A 13854-nucleotide genomic window follows, 5' to 3' on the forward strand; every position below is an offset into this window, starting at 1 on the left:
TTCGTACAAAAGCGGAAGGAAAAGTTAGATTTTACAACGTGTGCATAGGTAACCCTACATCTGTCTGTCACACTACTGCGTGTGCGCCAACCTCGGGAGAAGGGAGAAGTATGCAAAAGTTCAACAGATTGAACTTTCTTTCGTATTTTTCCTCTTCTCTCCCGAATTAGAGCCCTCCCAATAGTTCGGTAGCCTCGCTTCCGCGCGACACCAATATAACGGCGGCGACGATGGACCACACCGGCAATCCGTCGAAAGTGAAGAAAATGGTCCGAGAAGAGCTGGAAGAAAGGACGTGATGCCGACACCTACGACTGAAATGTTGTAGACGGATGTAGCGCTGTCCTCTATCGGCGTCCGCCACACCTCAAGATGAACGGTAAAATCATAAAGGTAAAAGAGACCCTCAAATATCTCGGTGTAAACTTGGATTTTAGGTTGTCTTGGGACAAACACGTAGAGCATATAACGAACCGCACTGGGCTTATCCTGCAGTCCTACGCCCAGGTGGCGAAAAATAACTGGGGATTGACCTCAAATGCAACGTCAATCATTTACGATGGGATATACTTGCCTATTATGACTTATGCCTGTGGCACCTGGGGGTGGGCCACAAGGAAGGTACACACAAATCGCAAACTGATATCATCACAAAGACGTGCGCTTATCCTGATAGCTAAGGCATTCCGAACCGTTAGTAACAGGTGTCTCCAGGTGATTGCACGGAAGCCGCCCATAGACCTTGCTATCCTTCAGAGACAAAAGTACCAATTAATTAAATGGGGTGAGAACATCCAGACTACAACAAGCACAATACATCATGATGACATTGAATGGCCTATCCCATTTCGCGAATCTCTCCCTCCCAATGAAAGTACAACCGACATAGACAACACTAGTGAATCATCTAACATCAATATTTTTACGGACGGGTCTCGTATTAACAACTCTGTAGGATGCAGCTTTGTAATATATAACAACAATTCAGAAATCTCTCAACAGACGTTCCGGCTGGATGATAGGTGTACTGTATTTCAAGCCGAACTATTCGCTATTGGGAAAGCAATCGACTATGTCAACCAGACCTATGAGAATGTAGCTGTCGACATATACACTGACTCTCTATCTGCATATAATTTAATTAGAAGCAACAAACTACATCCACTGGCCGTAAAAGTTAAAAACTTGATTAAAAAATCGAAATGCAATATATACATTTCCTGGGTCAGAGCCCATCAGGGCCTGAAAGGCAACGAGAGAGCGGATACTCTGGCTAAGTACGCAACCACGAAAGATAGCAACAATACTGAATATAACAAAATTAGTCAACAAACACTGCGGCAACTCTTATGGAAAGACACTTTACTACAGTGGCAAACCACATGGGATCACGATATGCAACACATAACCCACAGGTTTATTCCGGACTTGAAGAAATTTATTAGCATAGACTGGTATACTCCTGATTATTGCACTACCCAAATATTCACCAAGCACGGCAAGTTTGCCAATTACCTTGTCAGGTTTGCAAATAGGACTTCTGGTCTTTGCCCTACATGCAATGTTGAAGACGGTCCTGAGCACTATATATATGACTGTACCGCTTTTGAACGCGAAAGGAATGAATTAAGGATTCTTATTGAAGAACAGGGCATAGAATGGCCAAGCAGTCCATCGGATATCTGGCTAAACAGAGAGATCTACAACAACTTCAAACAATTTGCTAAGCAAATTTACTATGTTAACAAAACCAAGATCTACAGCTAACGCTCTGTGTTGGGACATTTTTCGCCCCCTGTTCTTTACAAGGTAACCACTACACACAAAAGAACCGTCACGTGTCTTCTAAATATATATGGAGCTCTTCTTACCAACAATGTATACTTTGTATATATCTTAAATGGTTTTTTTTTGTTTATTTTTATTTTTACTTTATTTTCTGTACACCTCCTACAAGTGTTAATTTTATGTAATTTACCTAATCGCAATGTATTCTAATCTATACTGTCAACTTGTTCCCTGGTAATGCTTCATGCGGGGCCAGGGCATGTACAATTAATGTACTAATAAAATATATTGAGTGAGTGAGTGAGTGATGTAGCGCTGTCTATGGACAAGTGTAAAATTCATCGGACTTCTTCCCGATTTTGCACCAATTCAACTAGAGCGAAACCAAGAAGAGTAATCCTGTTGGATTCCATCTGTTTTTTTCTCTTTTTCTTGCATTTCCTGCGTCTACATAAACAGCCTTAGACACGCGAAGAAAAGCCAGAAAACTCCACGCGGTCAGCCTGTTAATCAGGCTCTAATCACGACCAGTATTAAGTGATTTTGTCCACCCGGCTAATATAATCTGAATATGAGGACGCTAAATGATGTAAGCTTGTAGATCTTATTTGTATTTACTTATTTATTTGTGCCAACTATGATTTCCATAGCTCGATATCATATGTTTAATACATATTTGTATTAAAATAAATACGCTTATGTATTCACTTTATTTGTATAGGTTATAACCTATACATTATTATTTTCTTATGGTAAAAATAAATTTCATACCGAATGATTGTCGATGCGTTGCTTTGCATTATCCTAACATCCAGTTTAGTTTCACTGCATTCTTGAATAACGGCTTATTTATTGATGATTTCATATCACTATTATCTATTCCGTCGAACTCTTATTCTGTGAGATAATTAGCCCAACATTACACGAACGTCTCGTCTCGCCTTACCAAAACTAAGAATTGAATTTATCAGCGGTAGCCTTCAAGTTTTCATTAACCAAATCAAAACATTGCCAAAATCTCTGTGTTCAATTTACCTATTTCGCTAATTTTAATGACTGCTATATTCTTGAGGATCAAATCGGAGTATAACACTCGTTTATTTTATAAAGATAAATTTAAAATGGGTTAATTTTAAACGTTTGAAAATTAGCTAGATATATTTTCTTTAAACCAGGGGTCGCCAAAGTGGTCGATATCGACCCCCAGGGTCGATGCAACATCATGGGGGGTGATGCGTCTAGGGGGTCGATCAGGGGGTCGATGCGGCTAGGGGGTCACAATCTTTTTTTTTTGCTTATACAGAGACCACAACATTTTTTTGGCTCATACACATACACTTGTAATAAAAATTTACGGTGGGGGTCAATGTGAGGCTTTGGAAAGTGGTTGGGGGTCGACGGTTAAAAAAGTTTGGCGACCCCTGCTTTAAACAGTTATTTAAATGTTCTCGTGCATTTGAATTAAGATTAAGTATGAATAATTTCCGGAAGATTCGGGATGATTACTTAATTGTTTTCATTAATTCATTTCTGTAATGATAAAATTATTTTACAACTTTCAATAGATTTTTACTATTATGTACACAAATTGTAATCTGATCTCTGTCATATCTGTTATTACAATTACAAATATTTTTCTTCCTAAATATTCTGGGCTAAAAATGGGGGTGCGTCGATTAAGCCGCAAAAATATGGCCATTAAATGTTTATTTTTTCCTTCGCAATTAATAAATTTCGAATAAATTTACTCGAAGAATACGAAATTGTAAAATTTCCATCCTGTGTAATACTTCATCTTTTAAAAACAGAATACTAGAAAAGTGTATTTACTCTTTTAATCTTTTGATTAGTTGTAGAAAACATCATACGTCAATATCCGTGTTTCGATGACAATAACCATCCAACATAGATATTGAAGGATATCGTTTACAAAAGAGAAAGTGCATTTCATAATACTTACTTTGAAGAAGTGCAAGAAAATAGTGAAAAATTTGAAGACAACAAATATACGTTGGCAGAAATGTCATTCTTTGATTATATACACACTTTTCCCGATGTGATATGTATTTTTCTTGGTTCCTTTTTTAGCAAATATTGCCAAATTTTTCACAATATCCAATACCGATATACATTATACATATTTACAGAACGTGACAATATAGAAAACATTAAAAGAGATAAATTTCGGAAAAATACAATATCACATATTGCAAACAATAACGTTTTTTGAACACATTTTTTTTTCTTGGATGGTAAGTAACAGTGAGGAAGCTACAAAATATGAAACAATCGGTATACTCTTTCATAATAATTTTCAAATCAGGAAAAACAATGCTCTTTTTATAATCACAGGCACCATTTTCAGCGATGTTTGCGCTGCTGTTTAACGAATTCTTGAGCTTCTTTGTCCCAAATTCGTGATTCCAAAGTCAGGATTATTTCATCTGAAAGAAAGTTATCGTAAGTTCCGTTTAAGTTTATCAATCCGGCACCCGATAATCCGAATTATCCTATTTGGTAGGCGAGTATTCCGTGATCTGGAATTCACTCGGAAACTCGACGCGCTAAAGATCCCAGGGTGGAAATCGAGGCGATGGTCTTGCACATTGCTAATGTTGGGAGGTTGACCACAGGGTCTGTGAGAAACTAGCCGATAGGTGTTACAAACGTGATAAAAACCCGGTAAACTCCACTTGACCAGCCCATTGATCAGGCACGAACCCACGATAGCAGTTTTAGTGTTTTTTTCCTCTCGGGCACTGGGGGGATGGATAATCGGCATCAATTTGGTCCTTTAATTGCCGGATTAACCAACTTCTACTTTACTAGTAAATTTATTCACTGTTCTGTATTGATATATTAAGTTACAAATAGCAACGAAACCTTCAAATCCACCCAGTTGTAACCTAAAATTTATTACATACAAAGACTATATCTTTTAATTTTAAATTAGGCCTGAGAAGTGCCGGATCCAGAAAAGAACTTACAGAAGCAACCCATAAAATAAAATGAAGTCCTAAAACTTTTCCCGAGACCTTATAAAATTGTTTAGACTCTAGGATAAAAGCGATCAAACAAGGACTAATAATAATTATCAAATTGAGCGAATTTGCGTAAAGTTTGCAATACTTACCCTTGTTATCGGGGTGCATTAACAACAATTCTATGGGTTTTACGTCTTTAATGGGTTCGCCCTCAACACCGGGAATACAAGCCAACGAAAGATAGGTTTCCCCTTCGTAATCGTTTCTCGTCATCATATCGTGATCCATAATCGTAAAGCACACTGCAGTACCTTCTCTTCTGCACATTTCTGTGGTTAGTGCGCTAAAATTTTAAAATAAAGAAATTTTCTAGTAAACATAAGAAATATTAATTTAAGCCGTAAAGAAATTCCTTTACAATTCAAAGCTTTCATCAAATAAAGGAAACAAAGTCTTCTTCTGTACTTTCGTCTTCTGTTTGGGACAATCGTGAAAGAAATGCTTTGGTACCAACTCTATTATTACAAAAGGATCGCTGAAACCTATTTAAAAATACAATTAATAATTCATTTCTCATCAACACCATTGAATTCATTTCGAAGTAACGATTTGATGTTTGAAATACTCACCGGTGGGATCGAGCGGAATTAAATCTTTTGCATTTAATACTGAAAAATAAATAGTTGTGTTATATAAATTCCTTATATATTCAAATATTCTTTCTACTTTTTACTTACCATCTATACAGAGGCTCTCTGCAGCAGCATTGTAAAATGCTTTAATGGTCAAACTGCCATAATCGGATTTTTGTAACTTTTGCTAAAAATAAAATTTGATTATTTAAAATATGTCCAGCTTCAAAAAAATATTCCACGAATATTAACTTTTATTTTCGCAGCTTTATTATATTTTAATTTGTACCACTTTCAATCATTTTCGTAATTCTTAAGTGTTTATAATTATTATATTAATATATTAAATACTTCTTACTTGATCTTCTATTCTTTGCAAACAATAAAGTTCAATAAGATGTGTTGTATCAGACTTGTGCAGTTTCAATAAATGATCTAATTCCTAGAATTTCACCGAGGGAAAAAAGAAATTTTGATCCTCTCCAAACTATTTATTAAAAAGAAATAAATAATATCCAACCAACCTGGTAGGCAGCGTTATGAACAGTTTGCAAGGTAAGGCCTTTACCGTTGGCATGGAAAAATTCCATGAGGCAAACTAAAGATGCGGATAATCTTTCAAAAAATGCTAATTTCTCTTTCTGTAGGGAAAGTTTATGGATATTCGCACTTTTTATAATTTTATTAGTAAGTTTTTTAAAAACTAATTAATCAATCAATTAATTCTAGTAAAGAAATATTTCTGATTTTTCTTTTTTCATTCATATTTCTGGATTAGCTTTCTCGAAAAAATTCAGAAATATTCCTTTAGGAGGTGAAGAATTAAAGATAAACTTTAAACAAATTTAAATTAAGTTGTTTGACATCATCGAAGTTAAACCATCTTTTATGAAAATTTAATAATTTGATAGTTATAAAACCTTAAAAAATAGCTTTTTAAAACTTTAAATTAGGCCTACTTATTTGCATTCGACTAGCTTACAGTATACAGTATATATATATAGGCCTATATGTACACGGTAACAATATGACTAAAGGAAATGGAAATTACAGTACAATAAGTTTAAATATACAGCATTTTATAAATTGGGACGATAATAGGCCTATAAAAGTGGATTATTGTAAGATAATAAATATTTTATACTTTAGAGATATGAAATAATTTTTAATTGGAAGATACTATCCAATTTCAGGAAGATATCATTAGGCCGCAGGTTATACTTCAAGTTGAATACTATACTCGGCATAAACGTACAGTACAGTACAATCTATACTAATATTATAAAGAGGTAATGTATGTATGTATGTATGTATGTATGCAAGTTTCTTTGCAGCAGGTAATCTCCGAAACTACTCATCCGATTTCAAAAATTCTTTCACCAATATTTAGAATGGAACCTTAGGATGGACATAAGCTGTATATTATTCCGTTAAACATTCGTATAAATTAAAATATATAATCTAGGTTAAGGCTTTTATGTCCAACAGATGGCGCTACGAGTAGGACGCCCTAAGTTTGCTTTTCTGTGAAACATTATGCTTTTCTGTGAAAATGAACTAAAGCGGATCATCATCTATCTATCTATATAAATGAAAATGTAATGCTCCTTTGTTCCTACCGAATTTTGACACAACGCTGCATTCGAATAAGCACGTGTTTTTATATAATATACGTGTCGAAATTTCCCCCACTGAAGGGAGATGGTTAGGATTAAGGCTTACCGTAAAGAACTCTGCTTCTATTTATACTATTTTAGATGCAGTTTTTTTTGCGTTTTAATAGGGTAAGTCAACAGAATGTACACTAAGAAGAAATTTTTCGAAAAATTCCCCCCACACGGGGAAGTGTTATAAATTTATAATAGATACATTTTGAGTCACAACAACGCGTGGCGGGGTCTGCTAGTAATACAAAAACGAGTAGTGCAACCATTGTAGATACGTTTCCAATGTATACAACGTAGGACACGCGTTAAACCAAGGTCCCTAAACTTCTTTGGCCGTCAACACCAAGGATTCCTCGACATTGCCCTTTCTTCCTTTTTATTTTTTTTGCTAATAAAGTTAATAATAAATAAACCTCGCGAGCCGGTATTAATCCACACATCGTTTTAATACGAGTAGAAAAGATCTACTTATTATGTGCAAATACATCCTAGATCTTCGAGGACGCCATCGTTTAGTAAATGCTTGATTTTGTTTACTGATGGGAGATAATTTTTAATTGAAAAAATAGTAGTAATAAGCCTATGAATATACGACAGGTAGCGTGAGATATTAGCGAGGTTGTAGCCGAAGTTTTCAACGCGAAAACGTCGCTATTCTCTCTTCCGTGTGCTTGCGTTCCTCTATACAGTATTTACAAGTTATTAGCTTGAGAGATAAACAAAGCAATTCGTAATCAATTAAATTAGATCCAGGTGGAGAGCGATCATAAAACCACTTGCCACGAATTGTGAAAAATAACAACTCAACAAGTAAACAAGGGAAGGACGACCCTCACGTTTGGGTCAGCGCGGACGTGAAGGAAAGCTTCGTGCTCGACTTTCCTTCTGATTGATTGGAAGTTGACTCCCGAAAAACCTTAAATTTAAATTGGGGGGACAGACCGGAAGAAAAAAAAAAGAGTGGAGGGTACTGACAGCACTTAGATCTCAGCAAGCCCGCCGAGGACAGGGAGAGAGGTGGCAATCCTCTCTCCCTAAAGGAAAGTAAAGGAAAGCTTTACTTATTAATGATTTAGATAAATGTCTTTACTGAGAAAATAGAGCAGAAAATACGAGTTCGTAACTCGAGACTGAAACAGAATAAATATAACTTTTCTACAATATTTTATCGGGTCTCGTTAGAAGCCACAAATGGTCACATGTTCGAAAACTGTATTTTTGTGTAAAAAACAAGAAGTATTTATTAATATAGCCTAAGCCGACAAATAACATGCTCGAAAACGATCGAACAGATATCTCGTCTCGAAAATGGTAACAATATTTAGTGAATTTTTATTATTTATAGACTATATGTTATTCGTGCTGTAAACGTCGATAATAAACGGCGACAGCTGACATTCACCAAACAGATGTGGCGAATGTCAAAAATTAGATATTTTACGGTGTTCTGACAATCACAGGCAACGCGTGGTGAATATCGAACTTTATCTTAAAAACTATACCGCTGATTTATGTCGAAACTATAAGACAGAGTTTTTCAACCTTCTTGAATACGCGATCCCTTTACAAGTTACAAACTTCTGGCGACCCCCCCGGGCCACATTAAAACTATCAGTAATTTTAAAAACTACGTATTTAATTTTCTTTCTGTTAAGACCCAAATATCGATCGAAAAACCAATTATACTGTAAAATAAACAGGTACAGCCTTCTCACTAAAATTGTAGTTTTTTTTATTGTAGTGTAGGACCTACAAACACTTGCCTTATACGGGGGGTCGCGGGTAAAAGAAAAATCTTTTACCCGCGACCCCCCCGTATAAGGCTTTTCGACCTCCCTGGGGGTCGCGACCCACAGGTTGAAAAACACTGCTATAAGACAAAGTATCACTGCTAAAGAGATTAAAGAACAGATAATTTTTATAACTTGGCGTATGTAGTGTGATTTACCCGCAATCGCTCTCGAAAAACACGATCGTGATGTACAATTAAATTCTAATTACATATTAATCCACGCATATTTCTAAAAAAAGAAAGGACGATAGAGTCTCAGTCAGAAAGTTAATAAAACTGACAGCTTTAGACGCATACATTTTCATTTTTTCATTTGTGTTCTAGAAGTTTATTGTGTATTATATATGGCCACAGTAAGAGTTTAGATATTGTACGTATTTAAACCCTTTGTGTAAAACATGTCTAGAAGTGTCGATAGTTGTTTTTATTGTATGAAATAAAAACTTTCACGGAAGCATTTATAGTGGCAACGTATAAGCCGTTTTTTTTTCACTTTAGCCACGCATATACAAATGTAATTGTGTTTTGGCATGTTTTTCGAGGATATTTGTATTCTGAATTTAACGTATTTTTCGTCGAAAAACGAAAAATCGAGTTTCTACCGCCTTCCGAGAGGACTTTCTATGGGAAACTGATCCTAGTTAGTTATTAGCGTCGAATAACTGCACGTTGATCAGGTTCGAATTAGTTTAATCCACTCGGACACTGGTGGGCGTTATTCTAAATCTAGCAAGGATATAATCTATTGTTATTTGCGCTTGTTTAAAAAAATAATAACAGTAAATGTTCAGAGAGCAAAGGAATGAAAAGTATTATTTAAAAAGAATTTGGCTATTATTTGATTAATGATTAAAAATTATTATAATGTTTAAAACTAACAATATTCAATATTTTGCACTTTCCGGTTGGAAAATATTGTTTAAATATAATATAAAAAATTAACAAGAATTTAGTTTTAATTACTATTTGAAGAAATTAAAATTAGTTGAATACAGTTATTCTCACCAACGTACACCAGTGTTACTTCTGGCAGTATGAGTCAGTTCGTGCAGTACTACGGTCCACAGAGTTTCCAAAATCCTATCGAAGTTGGCGGTTAAAGTATTGTTATATAACGTTCGTAGTTTTTCGTCCAAAAATTCCAAAAGAGGGCTAATTGCCTGTAAATGTAGTTGTTAGAATTCGAATGGTATATTCGATATTTATGAGTATAAAACTTACACTGTCTGCGTCGAGTTTCTCGGGAGCCCAAGCCAGATGGAAGACAAATTTTTTAATTTCGGGAAGCATCTGTAATGTCAATGCCACGTAAACATATTTAAAGAAAATCGCTAAAATGCTAGTTAATTTGTACTCAAAACTTTATAACACACATATATATATAAATAGATCTTTTTATGTACTTTTTCTTTTTTTAAACAGACCGGATTGATTTAGGTCATCAATTCAGTCTGTTTAAAAAATCTGCCAAGAATTCTTCTCCGGAGGACTTACTTTAGTGACCAGTTTCGCAAAGAATACTCCGAACACTCCCTCCACATATTATACACATAAAATGTATCGCCATTTGTTAGCCGTTCACTTCTTAGGACTCTCTGAGAGGAGAGGTCTATCACTCACAGTCCGAAACCTATTTACAATTAAAAGAAAAGCTGCCAGATGCTGCCACGCAGCGACATAACTCCAATTTACGTGATTTTGTCAGTCCGTGATGTAAAATTTATCCTTACGGAAAACATTCTTAATTAAGAAATCAATTAGCCTACTTCCGATGCTGCGGCTCGACTTAGTATTAACTGAAGTACACTGCAAAACGCCAATACGCTGTGTTATGACTGTTGAGATTTTGAAAACACGAAACACCCAATACTCTCCACTCGGTTTGTACCGCAGCTGCGAGTTTTTTTCATTTAAACTGGTAAAAATTTTTGTAAGAAGAGCGAACTAAAATATCCTGCAGTTTTTAATGGGGGCTACGACTTGACTAATCAGACTCAAATTACAGCTTTCCCTAGCCGTAATTTGAAGCGTTATCATCTTTTTGGAAAGTTCAATCTTCAGGTTTAAAACGTGACGAATCTAGCAACATCTTGTCCACCAGCGCGCCTTAATATTTTATAGAATCAATCGTTATTGAACTAAAGATAATTGGCATAGTTCCTCGAGTAGCGTAAGCGATCCAATCCACAAAGCATCCTCCACTAAAATTATACAAACAAACCTTCTAATTACTAATGTCACGAGATTACCACGAGATTAGTCAATGTTAAAATAACTTTTTTCGACAGAAAAACACGTTATAATCCCATTTAATGAAAAACCCGATGCATTTCGACACGCTTTACTTAATATAATAGAGACTTAATTTTGACATAAGTTTTAACTCGAAGCCAAAGCAGTTCATACAGTTCGGCTCGCGTAGTTTAATTGTATTTCGTTTACAACTGCTTATGACTTTTTTCGTGTATTACCAGGCTTAAACACGACCTTTTCTAGAACGTTAATGAATTTAATCTCCCAGTTCTCATTATCGTTCCATAGCTGATTCCCCAAAGAGTATTTAGACTACTACAATTTGAACTTTCTGCTCCAATTAATGTAGAGGTTTTCGAGGTCAAAATTTATTCTTTCTAAATGACTTTCTTTTGACATTCTTTAAACAACAGGTTTTAAGTATAACAACTAAGAGCGGCGTAAATAATTGGAAGATGAGTAAAATTTGCATAAAAGCTAAAGAAAATTGCATTAAATTCATTAAACGGCCTTTATACTAGTATAATGTAGTAATCAGTTTAATGTTTTCGGATAAAAAATTCGGCCAAAAATCTTCATTATTATTAATATACCAGTCTGTTTGTGGTTTCATTTGTTGTCTTTCTTTCTCAACAGATGGCGGTACTTGATAACACATTGTTTTTAAATCATAAAAATTGTTTATTATATGTATTTTAATGTTTGTAAAGACATAAAAACTGTCTTTATTATTAAGTTTATTATTATAATATCCTTAGTCGGTTGTTGATCGAGATGACTACTTAGTATCGTTCCGCTTGGCCATTTTTTTATTTAGAATTTGCTTTATCTCATTTAAGGAACCAAAAGAATATCTCCATTACTCAGAAAATACGGCGAGGAAACATTTTTCAAAGCTATAGAATTTTGGTACGGTTCCGCATCCGGACGCAAATGGCGGAAGCGTTCGGCTTGCGCAATTTAATTGAACTTCGTTTATAACTTGTGTGTCCGGTGGTTCCCAAAGTGGGCGCTATTGCCCCCGTGGGCGGCGAATAAATGTGAGGAGGCGTCGGGGGCGCTGAAGGCAGGAACCTGACCGAACGCGAGGGTTGGGATCACCGACAATATTTCCCTTTCCTGTGTTAAAATGGGTAAGAAGAAACGTGGCGTTTAATGGTTTCCATATTTGAAAACAATATACTGTACGGTAAGTGCGAGGTTCGTTAAAACTTTTCCTAGGAATATTTCCAAGCCTTTCACACTCGAGGGACAATGGGTTAGGTTGGGGAGAGTTTGGTAAAAGTTTATGTTAACGAGGGTTTAGTGGCTCGAAACAGATTGGGAACCACTGGTCTATACCGTCACCATCCGCCATGTTGTCCCGGTAGGGTTAGTCTGACGAGTGAGTAGCGTTCGATGGGAACGTAACATATTAACTAGGGGAAAGGGAGAAGTTAACGTTACCGTAACATGGGGGAAAAAATGAACAAGAGTTCCGATCAACCTGCTGGGAAAAAGGATCGGACATAACTACGTAGTTCCCAGTCGTGCTTGACTAGGAATTATGTAGTTATAACATATTTACTTTTGTTACGCAGTTCTTATAGGTTATATAATAGAGTAAAAATATAATAAACGTACAATAAATACGTATTAATGTATTCGTGCGCGCGTATGTTAAATGTTCGTAGGAGAAATTTAGAAAAAACGTTCATACCTTTTTAATTACACCAAAAATGATTGTCTGAATTTTAGTAATTACTTCATCTTCGGCATTTCGTAATATTTCCCAAATTGTATCGTGACATTTACCGGCTGCAGACTGCCCTTGATTTTGCTCGATGGCGTGCAATATTGCATCTAATCCCAGTTCTTCAGGCAAGGGTTGCATTGCTTGAAGTACGTGTTCTATATTATTTACAGTTATACAAAGCTGTAACAAATTATTATTATTATTAAACATTTGAATTGAAAAGTCAGATAGCATTATGAAGTTTTAATACGTCACCTCTTCGGATACTTCATATTTTCCCTCTTCCGTTAATTTTACGTCACTTAATTTATTATGGCTGAGATTTGCATAGTATACTGCACCGTCACAGACTATCTAGAAAAACAGAACATAATAAGCAATTTTCAAAAGATATTAATTCGTATTACATCGGTTTAGGTGGCAATAGACTAAAATACAACATTAAACTATTATTTTTCAGCTGTAAATACTGATTTCGTTATTGTAAGAGTACTGTCGTGTACCGTACAATACATGGCGCCTCTAGGCTCACTGCATTTTAGACTTAGTTTTGTACGTACTGTACATTGCATAATATTGAGACTACGTGGTAAACTAAGAAAAATACTAATCTACGTTTGCTTAAATTTAAAAAAAAAATTGTGGTATTACGGTTGCAAAATTTATTATCGTTCCTTCCAAATCGAGTCGCTTATGAAATATACGTTGACATTGTCTGCTACCTGTTTCGAGTCATGGCTATACTCAAATATGTTTTGTATCGGTTTCAATTCGGAAAAGCTCCTTTCCGCGGACGACATCAAAAATTGCGTATGAGCGGAAATAAATTGGTTTATAAAACATTAATTTGTTCACAACTCGAGAGAATTTTTATGTCAAAATGACAAATAGAAATCTTACAGTATTTCGTCAACTAAATCTGTTCCTGATTTGGCAATGTTTTCTTTATCACTTACTGAAATTTGTGCAGCGCGCAAAACATTACGATCAAATCGATCCTGCA

The 13854-nt window shown here is 35.4% G+C and overlaps 2 protein-coding genes across 2 annotated transcripts in view; one reads left to right on the forward strand and one right to left on the reverse strand.

Moving 5' to 3' along the window:
• The first annotated feature begins 372 nt into the window (after positions 1-372).
• Positions 373-1767, forward strand: LOC111634717. The gene has a single exon (XM_023379560.1). It carries the CDS (start codon positions 373-375, stop codon positions 1765-1767), a length of 1395 nt encoding a protein of 464 aa, XP_023235328.1.
• A 2327-nt stretch (positions 1768-4094) lies between these two features.
• The window catches only part of LOC111634913 (BAI1-associated protein 3-like), a 31359-nt gene continuing 21599 nt past the window's right edge, over positions 4095-13854 (reverse strand). The window contains exons 20-30 of the mRNA XM_023379748.1: positions 13107-13205; positions 12816-13031; positions 10085-10153; positions 9869-10023; positions 5929-6073; positions 5763-5846; positions 5510-5591; positions 5402-5440; positions 5191-5314; positions 4922-5115; positions 4095-4232 (exon numbers count right to left, since the gene is read on the reverse strand). Of these exons, the coding sequence (XP_023235516.1) occupies positions 4150-4232; positions 4922-5115; positions 5191-5314; positions 5402-5440; positions 5510-5591; positions 5763-5846; positions 5929-6073; positions 9869-10023; positions 10085-10153; positions 12816-13031; positions 13107-13205 (1290 nt within the window). The 3' untranslated portion in view covers positions 4095-4149. The remainder of the gene's footprint in view (positions 4233-4921; positions 5116-5190; positions 5315-5401; positions 5441-5509; positions 5592-5762; positions 5847-5928; positions 6074-9868; positions 10024-10084; positions 10154-12815; positions 13032-13106; positions 13206-13854) is intronic.

The sequence above is a fragment of the Centruroides sculpturatus genome, unplaced genomic scaffold, assembly GCF_000671375.1.
Source record: "Centruroides sculpturatus isolate CEXI.00-Female unplaced genomic scaffold, Cexi_2.0 scaffold135, whole genome shotgun sequence".
Taxonomy (NCBI): domain Eukaryota; kingdom Metazoa; phylum Arthropoda; class Arachnida; order Scorpiones; family Buthidae; genus Centruroides; species Centruroides sculpturatus.

Coding starts and splice junctions, on each gene's coding strand:
- LOC111634717 (XM_023379560.1), top strand. CDS start 373: ATGAACGGTAAAATCATAAAGGTAAAAGAGACCCTCAAATATCTCGGT.